Source organism: Oxyura jamaicensis, chromosome 4, assembly GCF_011077185.1.
Source record: "Oxyura jamaicensis isolate SHBP4307 breed ruddy duck chromosome 4, BPBGC_Ojam_1.0, whole genome shotgun sequence".
Lineage (NCBI taxonomy): Eukaryota > Metazoa > Chordata > Aves > Anseriformes > Anatidae > Oxyura > Oxyura jamaicensis.
This window is the reverse complement of record NC_048896.1, coordinates 60853468-60876530: the sequence shown is the minus strand read 5'-3', so window position 1 is coordinate 60876530 and position 23063 is coordinate 60853468. Positions and strand designations below refer to the sequence as shown.

The window sequence follows — 23063 nt, the reverse complement described above, 5'->3', positions numbered from 1 at the left end:
TACAGAAGAGTTCTTCCATTGTCAGAGTACGACCATGGCACTCTTTGCTATTATCTTTTGTTTTTACTGCATTCATCACTGCGTATCTGAATGCTTTGCATGAATTCTGTTATCTGATCAGTATGCTCGACTGTTGAAAAGATGTGAGAACCACCTAGGGAGAGGGATTATTCCTGAAGCATAGTGAAGATGGACTATAATAATCCGGTTTGAACGGCTATCTAAAAGATGCAGGCTACTGTTGCAAGCTTCAGTTGAAAGATCCAGATCCCCATTTACGGATGGATGGCTTTAGTAATTCTGTTGATGTTATGTGGGAGAGTTATTTATTTCCACTGAGTAAAGAAATGTTTAAGTAGTAATCTTTGCTCCTTTCATTTGAGTAGTGCAAACACTTTTTACTCCTTTGGAGTACCTCTGCTGTTGGAGGTCCAAAGTTCAAGCCCTCTGCATAGTATCTCAATTAAGCAATTGGACACAGGTTGGTAAAACAGGCCATTGTTACTGGAATGTGGTGTGTATCTTTTAAATTTGTATAGTACAGACAAGTTTCAAACAGTAATCCATCTGCAAAAGAAACCTGCAGTCATCCTCAGACAGTGAAGGTAAATACTGGTTTTTGTCATTTGCAGAGGACGGAGCTAAGAGTTCTGTCAGAAAACAGTTCCTGAAAGGACCCCAATTCTGTGAGAGTTTGAGATTTTCCATGAGAAATTGCCATATATGGTGTACTTGTTGAAAAGGCTCTCCAACGCAGAGATGTTGGGCACACGAGACAGAAATACAGAGCTTGTGTAAGCTTTGCTGTGCTCTCACTGTGGAGTTTGGGAAGTCGTTTATGTTCTTTTAATCTGCTCTTGAAGCATAACAGCATTGGTAAAAGCAGCCTGTTAACATATAAAACAAGTAATTGATCTGGCTTTCTTCAGGAGAATGTGTTCCACACTTTGCCTTTTTTGGAGAGAAGTATGTGAAGATTTATAAGTACTTCCACTAAGCCGTTACCAAGAACAGAGAAAACTAAATATCAGGATTTTATGGGGGGAAAAAAAGTGTTCTCAGTCCTCTCCCATAGGAACAGCATGCTTCTGATTTTTAATTCAGCTAAAAATGTTCACTTCCCGTCACAGCATGGACAATACAGGTTCATCAACCCATGCCCCTTGGTTAATGGGAAGAAGTTCTGATTTAAGAAATGATGCAAGAGGGTTTAACTCTATGGAATGGGTATTTAATCTGTGCCTCATGTGGGAAAGTGATAGGCAGTCCTGAAATAAACATTTTAGGGATGCCAGAGGTCCCCAGACTTTTCTAAAATTCATCTTTTTCAGATGGGAAAAAAAATCATTTTTAAACCAGGTGTTTGAGATCAATATATGTTGTTCTTAGGTAATAATGGGAAGATATGAGAAATCATTCTCTTTTGAGAAGAAAATGAAGAGCGACTAAGGAATACAGGAGCCAATTCCTGAAAGTCTTCTACATGTTCCATCACTGATAAAATTCAGTTCTGTTTTCCATTGTGTGGAGGATGTGTGAAGACATCTAATAGTTTCTTTGTGGACTGAGAACAATCTTTTTATAAAAAATGGTAAACTGCAAAAGTTGATTATTCATTCTTTATTACTCAACAATAACAAAAACTTTATTCCTTTAAGAGAAAGATACGTATTTTCTATAGATATCTTTACTGACTGAAGGTTTGATATCCTGGTGCTATCAGAAAAAAAAAAAAAGTACATCCTCTAGTGCAGCAGCTCATAGTGTCCCTAAAGATGGAAGTGAGACCTTGGTCTAATGTTCTTCATTTTGTAACGTATATAATGGTGATTTTCATGATAGACAATAATGAGCTTATGCACTGGTAGAAATGCAAGCCGATAAGAGCGGGTCAAGTGCTATTCCACAGAACGTTTTCTTATAGAGTATAATTTTTGTATACAATGGTTAATGAAAAAGCTAAAACAAAAAAGGAAAAGCTTTACATTTTTGTATAACAAGTTTGAAAAGACCATTTCATGGAAATGTCTGCTTCTTGTCTATGTAAGCATACATGTCTACTGCAGCAGAAAGGATAAATTTCATTTTGATTTCTGTACTTACAAAAGTCTTTTTTTTAAAATCAAGTTAATAGAGCGCAGAAACAATGGGACAATGTATTTGCAGTACCATCTGTACAACCTTGTTATCTCTAGTGAAATGTCTTTCTGCATCTGCAATTCAGTTATGTTTTAGTCTGGGAAAATTTGACTTAACTCTGCAAGCTATCAAGCTTTTTTAAAAAAAGCTGTGATTCTTTTTTGATCAACTGAAACAATTGTGAATATCATTTAGCCTTTTATTTCATTTAACCTGAATTGCTTAAATGTGAGTGAAGTTAAACTTTGTATATTCACCCAGTCTTTTTAATAGGTTTATCTGAGAGCCTAAGTCACTCGCACCTTTAAGTTTTTCACACTGCTAAAGGGGAGTAAACATCTCTCAGTGAAAATGTAGAAGCAATACTGACAAAGGAACACTTGCATATATAAACTTTCACTGGCATTAATTATCGCACTGGACAGATCTTGTGGTCACGTTCTGCTTTAGGATGCTCTGTGTTCATGTAGTTACGTACTTCCTATTGTGCCAGTGGTGTCTTCCATTTGTATTCAAAGAATAGAAACTTAAGTTTCTATTCTTTGAATTCTGTTGTGTTTGATGAAAAGAAAAGGCAATCATCCCCACTGCAGTTCTGGAAGGACATACTGATAAATGTAGCTTGTCTTAGTTGTACGTCAAGTTGCAGTTCTGTAATACTGATGCAGCATTTTCTGGCAAAATGAAGACAGCCTCATGGAATTGCCTTGGCTGTGTCTTCTGGAAGGCTTTTCCATTTATCGTACATGATCGCATTTTTACAAATTGAATGGAATAAATATATGCTGTTCCACTGAAAGTTTTACATATATACATTAGGTGTCAAATGAATAAAAACCATTTTGAGTATGTAACATGTAAATATAGATGGATCTTCTTTCAAAGTGTATTTGTATATTCCACCCTGTGAGATGTGGTACAAAAATATTCCTTAAGTGCTAAGGTACATGTGTCTTCACTGAGTGTATGCAGCTGGTTTGAATGCCGTTTTGGAGCAGGGCATTAGATGCTTAGACTGTTGTCTTTGGAGTAGAATTCATAATTTCCATAATGAAACAAGTGGAATACAAACAACATTTTTTAAACAGTGCTTCAGATTTCCAGATTAGTACATATGTTTTCTCTTGTATTTGCAAGCAATGATCTTAAATATATATGCTTTTCATCAAATAACTTAGTTCTGTTTATAATTTCTTGTTGTATTAGTGCAGCCTGAATGCTCCACTCTTGACTGCTAACTTTCAAGTCCTGGGGTTCTGGTGTGGGCTCCCTAGTTGCTCTTCAATGCTGTTTAACTTTACTGTTACTTGAAATGGGGGGGGGGGGGGGAAATCCTTCCAAATAGGATTTGTCTATTGCAGGTATAGCTGAATGCTGTTATTAATGCTAACTCTGACGGTTTTTCACATGTCCTGGCACTTAAGAAAAGGATAGGTGTCACGGTAGCAGCTTTTAGCCTGCTCAATATGTTTTGGAATTCCTCTACTAAATGGATGGAGTATAAATGGTATAAGTGTAGGTACAAATAATAATAATACTGTGAACTGAGGAAATACATGATACAGAAAATACATACATGAAATATCTTTAATATGCATGCTTTTCTTACTGGAGCTTCCATTTGCTTTGAAAGTAGATGAATGTCCAGAAAAAAACTTGTATTGTTAACTTGGTACTTTCTATTCCTTTTGTCAGGTCTAACTAGTTTTATCTTTTGAGGTTCTTTCTTAGCTTTATATTTTGTATTTTCTTCTCATTGATCTCTCTTTTCTTTCTTACACACTCCGTAGTTAAACCATCTGTATTTTTGAGGGGGATGAGGCAGAGGTTATCAACTAACGATTACCATGATATTTCTCTAAAATATTTTCCCTTACTTGAGATAAAAATTCTATTTGATTTTTGTACTTTCAGCGTCAGAGTGGATTTTAACTTTGTAAGCTTTAATTCAGTTTTGTTGGCTTTTATTACCTTGCCTTTAATCTTTCAAACCCTTTCTACTTGCACTTGAAGAATTTCTCTGGGATCCTGTTTTTAAATGCATTTTCAGTAATAGGAAAAGAGTCAGATTTCAGAAAACATGAGATGTCATTAGGCAGGGAGAACTGGCAGCTAAAAGCATGAAGAAGGCTGACTAAGATGCCACAGAAGAGGGGAAGGCATGGGAAGGAAGAGAGCACTAAATTGTGGTGTGGCATGATAGACAAAGGAGGCGTAGGCATGAAATAAGGTAGTTGTGATAAAAAGTCAAGAAGATGAGTGACATTCCACAAGATGACCAGCCAAAGTAACTGCTCACCACCACAAAATAAGGGTGGCCAAAGTCTATCGTATCTTGTCTCTGCACTCCTTGTTTCTCTTTTGCTAACTCTAGTGCTTGTTAGAGCATCTGGGTTACAAAAATTACCTACTAGGGGAGTGAAGAGCATTCTGCCAGTTCAGGGAACTGAGCTAAGTTACTTAGGTGCATAGGAGTGCTTTGATAGAAGGGCTATGGGACGGTGAGATCCTCCCTCCGCTAACCCTTGAAACCTCTTCTGTAAGCAATGGCCTGGAGCTTGTCAACTGCATAGAGGAAGAGTGAATCAACAGGAGTGACAGAAGCCTGGATAGAGGGAAAAGGCTGTGGCAGTTGTTTTTGTAAAACGATCCAAGTGTGGCAGCTAGGACTTAGGAACACTTGGGTAATAGACTTGTTTCTAAGTACTGTAAATGTTGCAAGGAGATGCAATCTGCTTACATGCAGTAGGTCATTTATAATTGGATGCCATATTCATTTTTAAAACAAAACTCTGTTTGGCTTTGTACTGTAGTGTAATACCCTCTAATTTATGCTTTTGTCTGTTTTATCTCCAGGAGATGCTCTAGTTGCTGTAAATGATGTTGATGTGAATTCTGAAAACATAGAAAGGGTTTTGTCTTGCATTCCAGGTCCTATGCAGGTACAGTAGTTGAACATTTATTGCAAATGTCCTTTGTAAAAATGAATACCATTTTTAGCCTTTTTTTCCTTAGGAAAAATTACTTAGGTGGTCTTGCTCTTGGATGGGGAAGGTCTAATTTTTCACTGACATCAGTGAGATGTGCAATCTGGCAGTAGTGTGTGTGAAGCAAGATATTGATGTCTAGCTTTCAAATAAATAAATGTCAGCTGGAGACGAGTAGTGGTATTGAATGGATAGGTAATGTATACAGTGCTATTTTCATCTACCTTGGATAGACAAAGTGTCAAAAAATGTCTGTTCTTAAAATAGTAATAATTGCTATGCAAATACTTAAAACTATCAATATAAGAGAATCACAAGAGTAAAATTAAAATTGACAATGCTATTAAAGATATCTAAAAGCATTTAAATGGAGAAAATGATAGTTTTCACATGTAAATAGAAAAAAATACATTTAAAAGCTTTGTATTTGAATGCAAGTAAAAAAAAAATGCAAGTAAAAAGTATTTAAAAGCCTTGAGATTAAATGTGTTTAAGATCTTTCAAAACTGGATAATGATTGAAATTGATATTAAACAAAGAAACCCAAAAAAATATGAAGAATGTCCTTTCCCACATATTGCATGTATCTTGCCTTCTAGATGAACAATTATTTTGGAGCTATAATAATTAAGTAATAAAGAATTACATAGCTGTTAAAGAATTAAAACAGGAGAGTGTTAATTACCTAGGTTGTTAGGAACATAAAATTAAACGGTTTTGAGTTATTCTGCTTAAATCCACTTCCTGGTGAAAAGGAAGACAAGGTAAAAGTTGTAAATCGTAAAAGAGAGAACAGGTTAAAAGTAGTGTTTCTTACAGTAGGTCTGTAACCCCTTGGTGATTTTTCTTCAGATATAATGTATGAGATTATAATAATAAAAGTGTTTTTCTGTCCCGAGATAAAAAGAAGTGGGAATTTTAGGTTTTGTTAAACATGCCTCTGTTGACAATCTGGTGTGAGTGCGTGTAGAACTGCATCTGCAATTGCAGTAAGATTGAGTACTAGTATGTCAGTTTAGGAAGCTTTCCAAGATACTCGACAGCAAGAAGCTTGCCTAAGCTACCGGAGTTGTGGTCAGGTATTGGCAGAGCTCCATGGCAGACAAACCTTGTCTTGCCTGTCTTTGACCAAATATGGAACTGGTATAAGTATTGTTAAATACAGAACGATTAAAGAAAAATGGAGATTATATAGTTAATTTAATTGTACCCTTGCTAGATTACAGGATACATGTTACTCGTTGCTAAAGTGCAATGCAACCCTTTGTTTAGTAGTTATTTTTAACGCAACATTAACATTTACGTTGTCAGTAAATTTGTCAAGTAGACAGTGATTACTTGAAATGTATAACTGTTTGTCATGTTGGCTTTCCAAAACCTTCTATTAAAGTGCAATTATTCCTTTTTTTACTGTGCAATTTCATTCAAGCCAGAAGAGTGATTGCTGAAATAGACCAATGGAGAATTTAAATACATGGTTCTGTTTTTTCGCGGTGTAGAACACTGCGTTCATACTGCTGAAGAAGCAGAGGGTTGTTATTTCTGAGATTTAGTAATGAAGACAGCTGTTACACAAGCAAAATTGTTAATGTATTGTCATTCATCATACGCTGCAAAAAATGATTTCTCATTCGTTGTACATCACATATATCTAAAAAAAAAGATGCACTTTAAAGTTAACTTACAACTATGTTAAAGCTGCTAAATAATAAGCTGTGTCACTGTTCTTTGGGTTTAATGTTAAAAATTACTGGAAGTAATTTAGAAAATTACATGCCTGGCTTCTCTCAGTTGCAGCAGGTGGTATAACTTCTCTCCTTGTTGTGTCACTTTTCCCAGATTTTGTTTTCATTACCTGAGTTTAGGCAAACTTGCTTCTGGGCTAGTTTAGGGTATTTGTTGAGCAATAGCAGTCTGACTGCTACATCAGTCCTGTCCCCCTATCCCCCCTTGCATGGCAGAACTGTTTCTGGTGAAATTACTAAAATACACGTAGGTGACAATTTACCTTAGTCACTGGGATAGTTTAAAAAAAAAAAAAAAAAATTATAGTGATCTCTTTTAATCAGGTAACTTGTAAATATCCCAAAACCTAACGTACCTGACAGTTTTGGTGAGCTTTGTAGTCCAAGTTCCTAAAGAAGCTGATAAATTTCAGAGAAACTAAATATTCCTCAAAACAACAGAATTGTTTTTGTAATTTAAGGATCAAAAAAGGTCCTTCTTCAACATCATTGCTGCTGTTTTTATTGTGTAAGAATCACAGTGACGTTCTGTGCTGCTTGTGACTGGTAGCGGAGATGTTACTGCTTGTCTGCCCAGCCACTAATTCTTCAAGGCCAGGCTTGGAAGCAGCAGAACCTTTGAGGTGTTTTCCTAGCACAAGAGAGAGGAGACCAAATAGGAAGAAGATGAGCATTAAGGAGTATACTTATCTTTAACCCGATACTTGGAAGTTGAAGAACCATATTACCTGAAACCTCCTAAAATATTCAGCCTGAGGCAAATAGTCAGAATCAGAAATCTCAGCTTGAAATTTTGAGTAATGGTTTGGCAAATCATAAGCACATGGAAAACAGAGACTTAAACAGGAAATGGCATACAACCTTGAAAGGCAGGCAATGCCACCAGATCTCCCTATAATAAAATCCATATTCTCGAGTATACAGCTTTCTTGCAGATAAACACAAAACATGCCTTTCTGGGTCAGACCAAAGGGGCAACAGCAATATTTTCTGCTTAAACGTTTGTCAGTGTAAGAAACAAAGAGCGTTAAGAAGAAAATCAAGTGTAGAGTGACCATTGCATCGTATTTTTCCAGATTCCAGCAGTCCACCAGACTGCATAGGGACTTTTTGGATCACCTACTGGTTTGTAGCTTATTGTAGTCTAGTTCTTAAAATTCCCTTGACTTCCACAGCATCGTAGAGTAGTGATTTACATAACTGAGTTATATGTTGTGTTCATTTCTGTTGGTTTTCAAACTGCTACCTAAAAAGTGTTTTCAGTACCTCCAGCCTCCTGTGTTACGAGTAGTAGTTAGCTGTCCATGCCTTATTCCTCCTATCATTCTACAATTTTGGAGAGCTCTGTCGTGTTCCACTTCTGTCCTATCTTTCCTAAGCTGACAAATCCCCATCTATGTACCTCATAGTTTTTTGTTATTGTCACTTTTGTCAATTCCTTCTTGCAATTTGACTAAATTTTTTGAGAACTATTCTAAGTATTGAGAATTTACCCATGCTTTATAGAGTGGAATATTAATATTTGCTGTGCCTTTCCAATTCTCCATTTTGAAACATTTTCATTTTTTTTATCTGTTTTATGCTGTGCATTGACCTGGTTTTCTTTAAGAGAACTGGAATTAAAGCTGTGAAAGATTTCATAGTCAGTATTCACAGAGGAGTTCTTCAGTTGTCACGTATTTAATCAGATCATTTCTTCTCTACAAAAAAGAACTAATGTGATAGGCTATGTAGAAATGTAGTCTCTTGGTCATTCTCTGTTATTTTCTAACCTAGATGACCTTTTTCACAGTAGATTAGAACTTGGATGAGAGTGGAGAGGAACAGAAAAGGTCATGCTTCTGGCTGCTATATAGCATCGAGTAGACTTGGAAAGGAACTGGAAGCCACATTATGGATCGAGGCCTTCCAAATCCAGTGTCTTCACATCCGAGTGGTGCGGCGTTGCACACAGTGAGGGGGGAGCCAGCATGGAGCCCTGCAGGAGGAGGGAGAGTTGAGGTTCTTCTTGGCCTGATTTAGTTTGAGCTTTTGCTTGGGGGGCCATATGGTTATGTCTCTAAGACAAGACAGACTGAGATTTTTTTAGTTTGTGAGACCAAAAGATAGACTACATCAAGAATTACATCTGTGCATCATTAGTGTAGGAACTGTAGCCTAAGTGTTGTAAGTTTCCACAGAAAAGATGTTGTAGAAGTTAAGAGAAATAGCTCTTGAGCCTTGAGGAAATCTGCAAGAAGTTAAACAGGGTATGAGCAAAATCCTCTCAAATACATGCAGATGGAGTGATGAAGAAAGAGAACTGGGTCACAGAAGGCTGCAGAATGAAACATGCATCTCTACAACTGTGAGTGATCGAGTTACTGGGTCTTAAAAAGCCACTGCAGCTTAGCTGGATGTTGCTACTCCTTGAGTCCCGTTAATATGCAGTGTAATGAATTGAAACTGAAATGATGAGGAGAGAGCGAGGGATGAGTTGCAGTCAGAAAAGAAAGTGGTAGCACGTGGCAGGAGAGCATGATGGAGTGCAGTGCCATTCCGAAGAACAGGAATAGAAAAGAGGAGGAGGCTGATAGCAGCCAAAATAGGCGAGGAAAGATTAATGAGTAGTGTCGGGAGGGAGTAGACTGGAACAGGAAGAAGGCAGCCAGTGACACAAATGTTGTAGCTTAAAGAGCTGATGATGGCACTGCTCTCAGATCCAGTGACAGGCAGTGGGTGTTTTAAAGCATCGTAATTCCTTGCTGGCACTCCTCTCAAAGTGTGTACGTACACACAATTATGAAAATATAAAAGTATCTATATTTTCAGATTGATCACAACTGGGGAACAAAGAAACCTTTGCAGTAATCATTAGGCTAAACTCACTGGCTTCAAAGACGATCAGGATTTGGTGTGACGCATGATGCTGAGAACTTCCCAGTCCACAAGCTTTTTAAGGATACTTTAAAGCAGACAAAGCATCTTGGATAAAAACATATGAAATGAGGAACTGAGAGTGGGCCTACATGGTTTTTGCTGTCCAATGCAAATGGATTTTCCTGTGCAGTTGTATCTGTCAGTGTGCTCAAAACAGCAAAGAAATGGTCATGAAGGAGCCTTGAGGGTATATGTTCATGGAAGGGCTGGTATTTTGAAAGAAGTCAAATATTGTGTATGTTTAAAGATGGTGATAATAGGTTTTGTGTTCAAACAAACCCAGAGCAGTAAGTATATTTTTCCATTCTCAAAATCCGTAAAATTAGAGTATGAAAACACCCCAAACCACATGCTTACTCGCATCTTTCAGAGAGCAAGTAATAGCTAGCTTTGTTGTTAATAATAAATGGTTATGTAACACTGCATGTATAATTGTTTTTCCTCAGACAGCAGCAATTTTTGAATGCTTTTATCTTGAATATATGCTTACAAAAACTTACCACTGTGCCAGAGAAGTTTGCCTTTAGAAAAGCCATGAAAATATCTCTTAAATGGCTAAAACTACATCTCTTTCATCTGGTATTAAAATGTAATTGTAAGTGCAGCATCATTTTGACACTGATTAATTATCTTCATAGGTAAAACTCACATTTGAAACATCGATATTTGAGCCTGAAGGAACATCTCAGCAAAGGAGTAAGCGGGCACAGTCAAGTATGAACAACCTGGTTCGGCTTTTGTGGGGGGAAGACAGCGCGGACCTTCAACAGGCGACACGAGATGTGCCTCATATTGTTATGTTCCTCTCGCTGAAACTGGACTCCGAAACATCTAAGGATGAGGTATGTAGCTAACTAAGAAAACTGAAGGTGAAAGATAAAAACTGAGAACAGCAAATGCTACATCTATTGGGATTAAAAATAAATAAATCCTGATAATCATTTTGAGTAGTCTGCCAAATACCTATTTTTGACAGAAACAAGGCCTGAAATTCCAGGGGGGCAGCATCACTACTGGCAGATTCCAATTATGCTTAAAATCACTTCAGCACTACTGAATGTCTTGATAGAAAGAACAGACCAGGTGTTAACAGAGAAAGCAGAGGCAAATTCAGAAGTTCATTGTCGTCTCCCAAATGCTCACTGTGACGTTTTCAATGCACTTCTCAAACTCGAAGTATGAAATCCTCCTAATCAAAAAAAGCTTTTCCCTAGCAGGAGCAGTTGGCAGTCTCCATACATAATCTGTCTAGTGCCTCCTGTTTTGAAATGCTAATGTGCCTTTTCTTAGAAGAGTCTTGCTTGCATGGCTGTTGCTTGCAGCCAACTGTTGATTCTTGCATGGGCAACATTTTTGAGCTACCCAAGTACTCTTTCTTTGTCCCATAAAGTTCCCTTTCACTTCTCTTTCCTTTCGTGCTCCTCAGAAACTTGTGCCAGTGTATGTATAACCCTTTGTAAGTTTGTGTGGATGTTGTTCCTGGCATAGCCATAGCTACAAAGGCTCTAGTAGGAATGCAGGACAGATAGAGAACAGTGGGGAGGGCTGAGCTTGGCCTCTTGCCTGACCTGAAAATGACAAATGGCCGAAGTGGGCTCTCCAGAAACAGACATTGGAAAAAGACTCTTGTCCCCATCTATAGATTCTCCTCAGATTTAATATAGGCCCCGTTGACTTACATTATCTGTGCTTTGGAGGTGACAAATGAAGCAGAGTTTTTTCGAGTCTCTGGGGACTGGTGGGACAGTGACAGAGTGGGGAGCGTAAGACAGTTCTTTTTTCCTCCCCTAATTAGTCAGATCCAGGCAGCACTCCATCCCTTCTCTGGGATGTCTTTATCTTTTTAATACCATTTTTCAACTGATAGAAGTCTGTATTGCTTTGATCTACTATAGAGAAAGTGTGTTGCAGTTACACAAAATGGAGTTTATTTTCTAAAGACAGGGTTAGGGAGGAGAACCCTAGAAAATTACATGATATTACATGTCGCATAGTTTGCAGTCAGTTGTGTGAAAGCTAGGAAATGACGGATTTATGGCTACTTGTGCAACTTTGAGCCATTTTGTAGATATGCAGCATGACATTGTCTGTAAGTATTACTAGTTTTCTGAAAGATGCCAGTCTTGTGTAGAGCAAAAGATGATGGACAGATGAGTGTGTATAAATAAGTTTTAATAGGCAGCCATAAATCCAATACTTCATAACTCTGGAGTACTTGAGTTTGTAATATAAATAATGTGCTTTTTAACTCTAGTATTTTTAAGGTAACATATGCTTCATTATGTATTGCAGCTACATACTGTAAGCTTTGGTTTGCAGTTCTTTCCAATCTTGTGTAAGAGATTATAGGTTTTCATAGGAAGTACCTTCAGTAGAAATTAATTTATATCAATCTCTTGTAAATTTTATAGAACCTTCCTTCTGTGACTTCCCCAAACACGCACCCTGAGACTGCTTCCATTAAAACATACAATGCCACAGTATTTTTCTGCTTTGGTATTTCCGTATAATAAAAATCAACAAAAAAGCTCATTTAGCTGTGAATTAAATAAATTTAAGATGCTTTATCAAAATTGACTTGCATGTTACAAATAATTCTTTTATCTTCAATTCTAATTTCATTGTCCATGACTCTTATGTTACATGTATGGAACAGCTATGGGTAATTGTTGTAGACTTAAGTGACCAAGAAAACATTGGTCTTTTAGATAAATTTTATGAAATATTAAAAAATAAAAAATAAAGAAATCAAGGTCTCTGCCCTGTTGCAAGGTAAAATGATATGCAAATGCCTAATGGTAACACCTGCACTTCAGAGTAAATGGAACAGTGGAGCATTCTTTACTTTCTCCCAAGAAACAGGATTAAGTCAGAATGCTGAGCTGAGGTAAAAGAAGGATTGTATTGCACTTTTTCTCCCTTCATACCATAGAAGAATTGTTTCCCGATAAGTCTTGGCAGTTATACAGATAGTCTCTAATGTGCAGATACGCTTTGCTGGCGTAATCGAGCTCTTTAAATCATATATTAACAAAAGACTGCTGGCTTCTTCAAGGCATTTGTCTTCAGTTTCATTTGGTAAACAGTAAGCGACATTTATCCTGTAGATTTAGTTTTCCAGACTTAGTTTACAGTACTTCAAATTAGCATTGAATTATTATTATACACCCACGCCATCTTGCACAATAGAAAAACATAATGGTGTTTTACTAGGTTTCTTTACCCATATCCAAAGGAAGCATCCTATGCAGATGACATCCTTGCAAACAACGGCAACAAGGGCTAGTTACTAATTCTTCCACTTGTGAGCCTTTGGCACCCAAATATCAAATTAATGATCTCTAAGATTTGTAAGCTCAATCTGACAGTCACAAAGGAAAGTATTTAGGATGTGTGCATGCATGTGGTGAAAAAGTTTGATCTTGTCTTTTATGCTTTAATTCCAGGAAGGTGTTATGATTATAGCATACATTATTTGTACCAACATACATTATGTGCACCAGCAGATGTTATAACATCTTTATGCATTTGAGCTGTTTTTGGTGATACCATGTTTTAAAAGAAATAGCCTTTGTATTCCTTCTACATGACGATTTTACTGGTAGCACGTAGTATGCGTGCAAAGTAGGTATTACTGAGTAGGCTGTTAAGATATCTTGGTTCGTACAGACGCTTGGGCTTCCTGTAGCATTTCACTCCATTTCTATTATTTGTAAACAAATCTTTAAGAATTTGTAGTGTTCTTTTAATCTGAAATTTATTTTTTACTCTCATATAAGGTGCAATTTAAAGCATCTGCTGTCAGTGCACTGTGAGGACAGTAGAAATTTTTTAGCTGGTCAGCATCGTTACGACACAATTTCTTTTATCCTTTTTTTTTGTTGTCAAGACTGCACTCAGTGAAAATAAAAAAAAGGCAATTTAGGCTGAGTTTGAGAAATAAACAACACAGAAATAAATAAAAGGGCAGCTGATAAGTTAAAGGCTAAGCCTTCAGTTTAGATACTCTGTCCAGGTTTTGGGTGTTTGGTTTGGAGGAAGGTTCACATTTTTTAAAAAAAAAAAGTGCTTCTAAGATTTTGGATAAAATGGTACTCTTCATCTTACTCTGAAGACAGCTGATCTTGTATGGTATTATGTGCTGAACCTTGCTAACAACTCATTACTGTGTGTATATACATGATGCATCTAAGACCTTTTGTTACATTTGTCTTTTCTTTCCCTGGGAAAGTGTTCAGAGAATTCTCAGATGAGTTTTGTGTAAAGGCCCCAGTTCATAGTAAGGAGTGGAAAAGAGAGAATGTTTTCTTTCTAGCCCTGCCCTTTGTAATACTGTAATTAGAAAATGGCATTTTTTTTCTCCTGCTGAGGGATTGATTTAAGAAAAAAAAAAACCTGTGTTACTAATGAGTTTTTGAAAATAGAGCTAATTAAATTGGATAAGAATGAAGAGTTTGCCAGGTCCTTCTACAATGAAACTTTATATACTTTTAATCTTGAATAAGGAAAATTTTCTAACGGATATTGGCACTGAGCAATAAAATAGCAATGTTAATCATATCACTGTTTCTTTTGCTTGTGTAGTAAGATAATTTAGTGTCCCCTTTGCATTGTATAGGCTTATTGTTATACAGATTATTTCTGACCATCATGATTTGGTAGAAAGCAAAAGTAGTTTACTTATTACTACTTCATTGCTACGGTTCCTGAAATAATATAAAAATTCGGAGTATACTTAAAATTATTTTAATACAATAGCATTATATTAAATAACTAATTAGAAAAATAGAAATAACTGTTACAAATATTTGTCTTTATTGATCTTCAGTTTAAGGTTGACCTTTTTAAGCATATGATGATAAATAGTTTGTGTTTTCGTGATAGAATTGTTAATGGTGTATACATTATTTGAATGTATTATTTTTTTGCTGTGGATGTAGGGTGATTAGGTAGGGATACAGCGAGAGATGAGGGTTCTTATACTCTTATGTATTGTTTTTCAAGAGCTGTCTTGGTGGGCTCTTAAATCACAATTTAAATAAATCACAATTTAAATACTGAAAGAGCTATACAAATGTTAGTAATCTCTTGGAATCTGATTTGTTAACAATGTATTTAAAGCTGTAAATACAGGCCATACTGTTGGTCGCTTTATGTTTCTCCATATAATAGTGATTCAAAATAAGTCCTACCTTTCTATAAAACCGAAGTTAAATTGTTGTAAACATTCGTGTTCTAGAGCTTTCCAGTATGCCCATGCAGACCACTGCTTGTTTTGATACCAAAACAAATGTTCAAAAATGTTCAAAAAAATTGATACCAGAAAAAAAAAGTCAGCTTGTTTTTTGGTTTTATTTGTCTTTGCTTTGCTTAACTAGCAGTTAATTTCATTCACAGCAAGAAATTCTTTATCAGTACCCCATATCGGACGCATCCCAAAAACTCAAAAATGTGAGGGGAATATTTATCACGCTCTCTGACATACTGGAAAGTGTTACCGGTACCCAGATTATCAGGTAAAAGTGTTTTGAAATTTTATGTATTACTACTTCTAATATTTTATATGTATGTGTACAGAAGAATGTGCATGGGTCATTTGCTGATATCTTGCTATTTTAGCTGAGAAGTTTTAGCACAGTGCTTTAACTGTGCTTAAAAATTTCTATTTAATAAAAGCATGTTACTAATTTAGTGATCACTACAGTGCAGATTGACTCTTAACAGCAGCTACTAAGCTGCTGATCATTTGCATATACCAGTATTCTACTGCAATGTCACATTAATTAGCACTTAGGTGTGTTTACCACTTTTAAATGCTTGTGCATTATTATGGGGAATTCTCTCCTATAGAAGCATTTTTGTCACGTCAAGATTTTCAAACATCTGAAAAAAACAAGTCAGTCCATTTGTGGATGACCTGTATATGTGGTATCATCAGAAAGACAGTACAGAAATCCACGATGACTTAACATTTCCTGTTAGGGTTCTCCATTCCCCATTTTTAGATGAATTCTCAAAATACAAAAGCACCGCTGCTGGTCTCTATGGACTGTCTCATCTTTTCAAGAAATATAATAGAAAATCCACAGCTCTTCTATGAAGCTTTTTCTGTCAGAAGAGTAAATTATGATCAGCGTGTGCGTATTAGTGCTGGTGTGACCTTTAACTTGGAAGGGAAATAAAAGGGTCTTTGAGTTCTCTAATAATTAATGTAATTACCTAGCCCAATTGCATGCATGTTATTTTACATGAGCATAAGACTGTATATAAAATACATATAAATCATTCCAACTTTAACGGTGATCTTTTATAACTGCATAGTGTTAATGGAAATAACACTACTGGAAATAATACTCTTGGCTTAATTTTTATAGTTCCTCTCTTTTCTTGTGTGGAAAACTGGTTCAAGTTGTTTACTGGAAAGAATGTGACAAGTTACTTGTAATTGGCCTTCCTGAAGAAAAGTGAGTTTCAAATATAATACTTTTTTTTCCTATTTTTCTCAAGTACAATCCTCAAATTGTACTATTCTCCTATCAAAAAGGAAGGAGGGTTTACAATGTACTCTTCTTAGTATACATAGATTTTATAGCTGCAGTCCTACTTTTTGGATCAACTTTATACACATCTTTTATATAGACCTTGTTACACCTTCTTTTTTACTCCTTATGAAGTGAATGAGTTCTCATTAAATGTCAGAAATATGTATAAACTGTAGAACAGTAATTATTAGTGTTTGTTAAAGTCATGTCCTAATTAGAGACTACTAATAACAAGAGTAGTATTACGTATTTATGTGTTCTAGGAGGTAAGAAGTACAGATTTTTTTTTTTTCCAGCTTTACTACTATGTCTGTGTGGTCATGGGCAAAACACTCAAAGGAAATTTCTTATACAGTACAATAAAGTATATTTTGTTTGCAATATATCATTCGTTACGAATGCATCTCTCTTCAGAAGATGCCTATGTGTATTGACAGTAGTTAAAGATGGTATAAACATATATGTATGTTTGATTTTTTTATTATTTTTTTTTAGTGTGCCACTTTCCCAGTTAAGGATCATGTTGGAAAATGTTGTCAGGACCTTAAAATTTATGTACAGCTCTTTAGACAGGTGAGTTATTTCAAAAGTATTTTCTTTTCAGTCGCTAGTTTTTAATTGATGCTCACTGAAAAAGCATACATTTTTTATATTTATATGGATTTTCTTTGCATGTTCTTTCACCTTTGCACAAAACCAGGATTCTGTTCTTAATGACTTTTTGTTTCAGTCTTAACACTAGTAAGACTCTTTTTAAAAAGTCTTTGTTATTTCAGTCAATTTGGTCCTTGATTAGGTTAAATCATTCACATAACCAATGTCACTCTAGATGTCAACAGCACTCTGCAAATGTGTTAAAGCACTGTCTGTAAAACGCACAAATGAATCACAGTGTTATATCTGTAATAAAATAAACACTTCAGACTTCTCAACTTTATTTGGCAGAGTTCTCTGCATTTGGAAATCACCCAGAAAATTTTCAGTCTGACTGTAACCTAAATAAAATTGCCAAGGTAGGCTGTTCATATGCTTGCATTCAATTCAGGGTTTAAGTGTGTATGCCATGGAGAAAATCCTAGCATTTATATTACTTTTGTGCTGTTCAACACAGAAAAATGTTCTTGGTAGACCAGTCACATGTAATGTCAAGCCGTATCTTTTTCTTACAGCATTTTTAATGTCACTTCACTATGAGCAACTTACCCTTGTTATTCTTGCAAATGTTTAAATGCATCTCAGAAAACCTTTAGCTTTGAATATGAAGGGTAAAGTACTTCATTTTTATGTTAACTATATCAGACTATTTAGAAATGTAGATTTTTTTAATATCTTCTGAAGAAAAGTCATACAGTGATGTCTAACACACCAAAATTATTAAATTATTAAAATAAAGAATAATCTGAATTTCTGAAAGGATTAATCTGATCATTGCCTCATCTTAGGTTGCTCTCAGATATCTACTATAATACTATACTGCTCTCAGCTACGCAGGCAGTGTCATCTTTGTATGTATGTACTGCCTGCATATCAGCCTGGTGTTTAAAATGAATGTTAAAAAATTCAAATGTATTATCATGCTGTAAAGAGACTTCTGTAGAATAGAGGGTTATATAAACAAGCTACATGTTTCTTGATGATATTCTAACTTGGAGTTCATGTTTGTTCAGTGCTTTTTGCCAGGTGGAAAATGTTTCTCGTCTGGATCATTTTTTCAACCTCTTCTTCCAGCGAGCACTTCAGCCTGCAAGACTCAACGCAAATGCCAGCTCCAGTGCTCAACACTATGATACCTTCAGTGCTTTATTCTTAGACAATCTCCCAGGCTTGCGCTGGCTGACATTGCCTCAGGAAATCAAGGTAATCTTGTTTTCAGATCTCTTCAGAAAAACTTGTATATGAAAGGCCAGAAAATTGACTCCGGTCTTGCATATATTGTTTGGTGTCATTGTGTAATTTAAATGTGCTTTACCCATCCAAAGCCACAGTTTTTCCTACAGGATCCTTTATTCAAGTTTAGAACTATGCAGTCAATTCCATAAGAACCAATGCTATTGTGGGTGTAGTTTGGTGATTTCTGAGTTAGCTAGGAAGAGAACACAATGATAAAGGAATTAAGATTACCTGACAAAAATACATTTCTAATTACTAGCACATGTAACAGGGAAAGCAAGTCATGGTATGTAGCTTTACGTTTAATTTTGACTAAGTATTTTTAAATGTAGAAAATATTACTCTGGAAGCCCATGTGTAACTTGTCATTTAGGAGAGCTGCAAAGGCTGTTGCAGAATCAAAATAAATATCCACATTTGTTTGAAACCATATAGGTGCTGTTTCACTGTCTGATTACTTTTCTATTAGAAATAGCTGTGCATTTAGCAGTAGTTAGAGAAAAGCTAGATCACAGCAAGCAGCATAGACAGTCTCAAGCCTCGTTTGCATGAAATTACTTTGAGTTAAAATGGGGATCATGGATAATAATTAGTGAAGACGTATTTTTTTAAACAAATATTAGAGATTTTATAGATGTGATCCACAATCTCTGCCAAGTCTTCTCTGAAGTGATTTTTCGTATGAACTCTACAATTAACTTTGTTAGACCAAAGGTCTGCATGTAGGTGGTATCCCTCCAATTTGAAAAGATTATAACACTTTTTGTACTAGAGAAAACAATTCTATGGAAGTTTCAGCAGTGGAGTTTTAAGTCCAACACATATTTAATCAGAAATGTATGGTGTTATTTTGAATTACATATTCATTTGAATTTAGTGAAAGGAAAATTGAATTCCCTTTGAAATGTAGAAAATGCAAAGTTTGCAAGAGGGGTTGTAACTAGAAAAACTTTGTCTTCCTGGGTGGCAGATTCCAGCACAGACAAGCAAGTCATAGCTGCGTTGTACACTGGTTGGCAGACATACATTGATAAAAAACATATAATAAGTATTAAGTAATGCAAATGGTACAGGATGCAATCGTTAGAAAATGTAGGGGAAAGCTTACGTGAAATTACATCTAAGGACAAAAGGTGAAAATTGTGGCTTACGTACAGAAAATTCCTTTGAAATTTTTTTTCTTTGTATATTTTTTTCCTGTTTTGTATCCAGATCATTTTTCATTGTCTGTCATTGTCTTTTTTTTTTTTTTTTTTTTTTCCTAAACCCCATGGATACTTTCTGTTAATTCTAGTGTCAAGTGTTTTATTAACAGTAATGGTATATGCATTTGTTTAGAAACAAACCAAAAGACTTCTGGTACCTCCTCTTAAGGGCTTCCAGTTTCCTTTTTTTTTTCCCTGTTCCCATGCTACAGTTTGTTACAAAGTGAGTTAGTATCACTAAAAAAGGGTTATGTTTCCCATGGAACACATTGCTAGAACATATTTTGATCTGATAATAGGTTCAGCTGTAGGTAACAAGGTATCATTAGGTGCAGTTGGCTGCTGTATTTTCAGTTAATACTGGAAGTACAGAAGTTAATCTGCACTTCCAAAACATGCAAGTCATGAAATGATTGCCTTTATGTTTGTCTTTTCCTGTTTGAGAACTGTTCTGTTTAGTGCTTCCCCAGTCAAAAATAGAAACATATATTTTTTAAAAAATAGCTGATAATAAAATCCCAGCTGATAATAAAATCCCAAAGCAGTCATCTTGTTGAACCATGTGGTCAGTGTATGAATGAATCTCAGTGCTGTCTCTTTTCCAGGGTATGTTTAACAAACGTGGTTACAGGGGAAGAGAGACTCAATGTATTTCAACTGTACCTCAGGAAGCAGACCTGTAGATGTTCTTTGCAGTATGCTACTGCTAAAGTGCAGCTTACAACTTCTCACATCACTATTTTATTAACATTACAAGTGACTGTTGTGATTCTTTCTAGTATTCAAACCTATTTGATGTATACTAGCAATTAAGAAATTGAGGGTTGTACCTACATCATGTGTAGCTTCAGTACGGCTCCTCTTCTGTTGTTTCTAATGTGACACATTTCTTAACTGTTTGTGGGGTTTCTTAGAATCAGTTTAAACATTCGGATATTCCTTGCACCTACTTTTTGTTTCAATAGTGTGATTTGGGGTAGCAATCATCTCACCTTCTCTTCGGTCTGTGATATAAATGACTACGGTTGAGGTGCTAATTCTGATCTCTTCCTACTATTGAATGGGGAAAATCCAGCAATTCACCTGTTCTACTCCAGCTTTTTGCTTTAGTATTAGATGAATCATGTCTCAGGACTCTACCTATGAAGACAGCCTAAAATGAAGGGACCATCTCAAACAGGCATGTCAGTTCTGTAGGTATTTAATAAAATGCAGCCTCATTCAAGGAACTAAGCACGTGACCAAGTAGCTAAAATCTGTTGGTCTTCAATGAGACAGACACATTTTAAAATTTTACACTTTTCTATTTAAAGCAGTCATATTAACATATAAAACTCTAATATCTAGTCAGGTTCCTGTTGACAAGGTTACTTTCCATGCAATGCACGTCCTGTAATGACAATTTGCTAATATTTTATATATTCTCCTTTATTCTGGAAGTCTCAGGTATTGTAGTAAGGCAAGGTGGACCCTTTAGATTTTCAGATGTCACTTCAGGGCTTAAAGTGGATGAAAGAAAGATTCACTGCATTTTAATTTTCCATCCTTCAGTGAATATTAGTGAAACTAGGGAATCATTTTTACTTTCATGATTTTTAAGTATTTTCAACCCTTCAGTTAGGAAGTTATTTTCCATATCATGTGAAGAGTTGATTGCATATCATATTTATGTCAGCATATGTTTTTACTAGATTTCAAAGCAGAAAAAAAATGAAGCTCGAAAGATGTTAAGGGTATGTTAGTGCCGTCCTTGTAGAGTTTGTTGTTTTCTTTAGTAACTATTTGCCGTGATTTAATGCAGATGAAACAGATGGAAAATTTTAAGCTGGGAGTTTTCTTCCATGGAAAGACCCAAAATATTTGTATGCTTGTGGGTAACAAAGTTAATACTAATAATTAGACAATGATTGTGATCTGAGCTGACCAGAAGCTGTTACCTAAACTTATTAAATAAGTAACAGGAAAGAAATTTTACAACACTCTTCACTGTTGTCCATGAAAGTAAAGACACCATGCAATGGAAAATTAGAAGTTCTTCTCAGAATAGCTCTCCAAGAGGACTGAGTTTGCATGTTAAAATGACCTTACTTCTGCAGTGGCATGCTGAAATAAAGAGCCTATACAGAGCAAAGTATTAATTAAGACTTTCCTGGCTTTCTGAATTGCATGTTTAATGGGAAGACCTCATGTATGATTTTTGTAAGTCTGTTTGCTGGGGAGGGAATAAGTGGTAAGTCTTTCATCTTGAATATTGACAGGGTTTGCAGACTTGTTTCAGGCTTGCTACTGTTCATTAATAAAAGTTGCCATGGACATTGCAAGCTATGCATCACTGAGTGCCATTCATTGCTAAACAGATTCCTGTTTGCTAGTGCAGACTTCTCTCTCCTTTCTCCATAATATGAATTGTCTTCTCTGCCTTGGTTAGCAGACCCATAATGATTTAGTTCTCTCTACTTTGCCCCATGGTATCTGTTTAGACACACTCTTACTAAACGTGCTGGATGTGTTGGGGAGAATTTAGTCCAACTGCTGCATTTATACTACATATTATATATGTTTTAGCTTCAGAAGTGTGTATTCCCTGAGTGTCTCAAGAAAGTTACTTGTATATCATAACTCCAGAGTTAAATCTGCTATCCAAGTGAAAAATCTTGGGGAGTGCACATAGTTATGTAACATACACATCCACTCACTTGCAAAATCTATGCTCCATAACCAAGGGGAATAAAATGTTTATGCAATACGTAATTGTAGACTATGGCCAATCTGCAATCTAATATGTATTAGAAATGTAACTCAGTGTATCTCCGTTGTCACACATTCTTATACAGGAAATGACATGTTTATTTTCTTGTACTATTTGGTGACAAATCTTTTTTTCTCCATGCTTTTTTTCCCCCCATGCTTTTTTTCTTTTCTCTTACATTTCTGCAGGGAGAGACTGTAGAAGCTTGTTCTCTACCTTAGCTTTCAGGTTGCTTTCTTTCTTGTAAAATTACAGGAATTTAGAAAACAATTTATTTCCTATGTATGATAGGAACAGGGGTTTCCAAAATTATCTTAGATCATCCATATCTGCAAGATATCTTTTTTTTTCCTGAAAAAAAAAAAAAAAAGAGGAAATTTCTGCTATATAAGTTTTAGTGAAGATCTTTTTATTTGTGTATTCTTTGGAGAATACAAATGTCAGTTGTTGGGCAGAAAGCCATTTATATCTTAACTGGGGAAAAAGCTGAGAGGTTGGTTAGTTTGTTGACTGCCAACAGCGTAGCTGACATTTCTGTTTGCAAAACTGGCTGTATTTCAATTAGAGTCAGCTTGTTTATATAGCCCAAGGAGTTTGTCATGGTGGGTTTAGGTTCTTTTCATTAGTAGCACATTTATGTCGTGAACTTCGGTGGCTAGTACAATATTCTTAAAAGCAAAGTATTTTTAGTAAAACTTGAGTTAACTAACACCTCCTGAAGTAAGAAAAATGCAAAAGCATAGAGCAGTTTCAGCAGAACAGAGATAATGTATGAGAAAGTGCTGAAGAATTCCATAGAAACAAAACCCAAATGTATTGTGAAAAAGATTTGTCTAAGAACTCAGTTGGATATAGTAGCTTGCCAGATTTCTGTGTTGTCTCTAGCC

General features: G+C 35.7%; 1 protein-coding gene across 3 annotated transcripts in view; it reads left to right on the top strand.

Annotated features, from left to right (window-relative positions):
- Positions 1–23063, top strand: part of INTU (inturned planar cell polarity protein) — a 43117-nt gene that overhangs the window by 8112 nt on the left and 11942 nt on the right. For all 3 annotated transcript variants that reach the window (XM_035326469.1, XM_035326468.1, XM_035326470.1), the window contains exons 3-8: positions 4996–5081; positions 10429–10632; positions 15188–15306; positions 16165–16254; positions 16828–16905; positions 18000–18189. In XM_035326469.1, coding sequence (XP_035182360.1) covers positions 4996–5081; positions 10429–10632; positions 15188–15306; positions 16165–16254; positions 16828–16905; positions 18000–18189 — 767 coding nt within the window. The remainder of the gene's footprint in view (positions 1–4995; positions 5082–10428; positions 10633–15187; positions 15307–16164; positions 16255–16827; positions 16906–17999; positions 18190–23063) is intronic.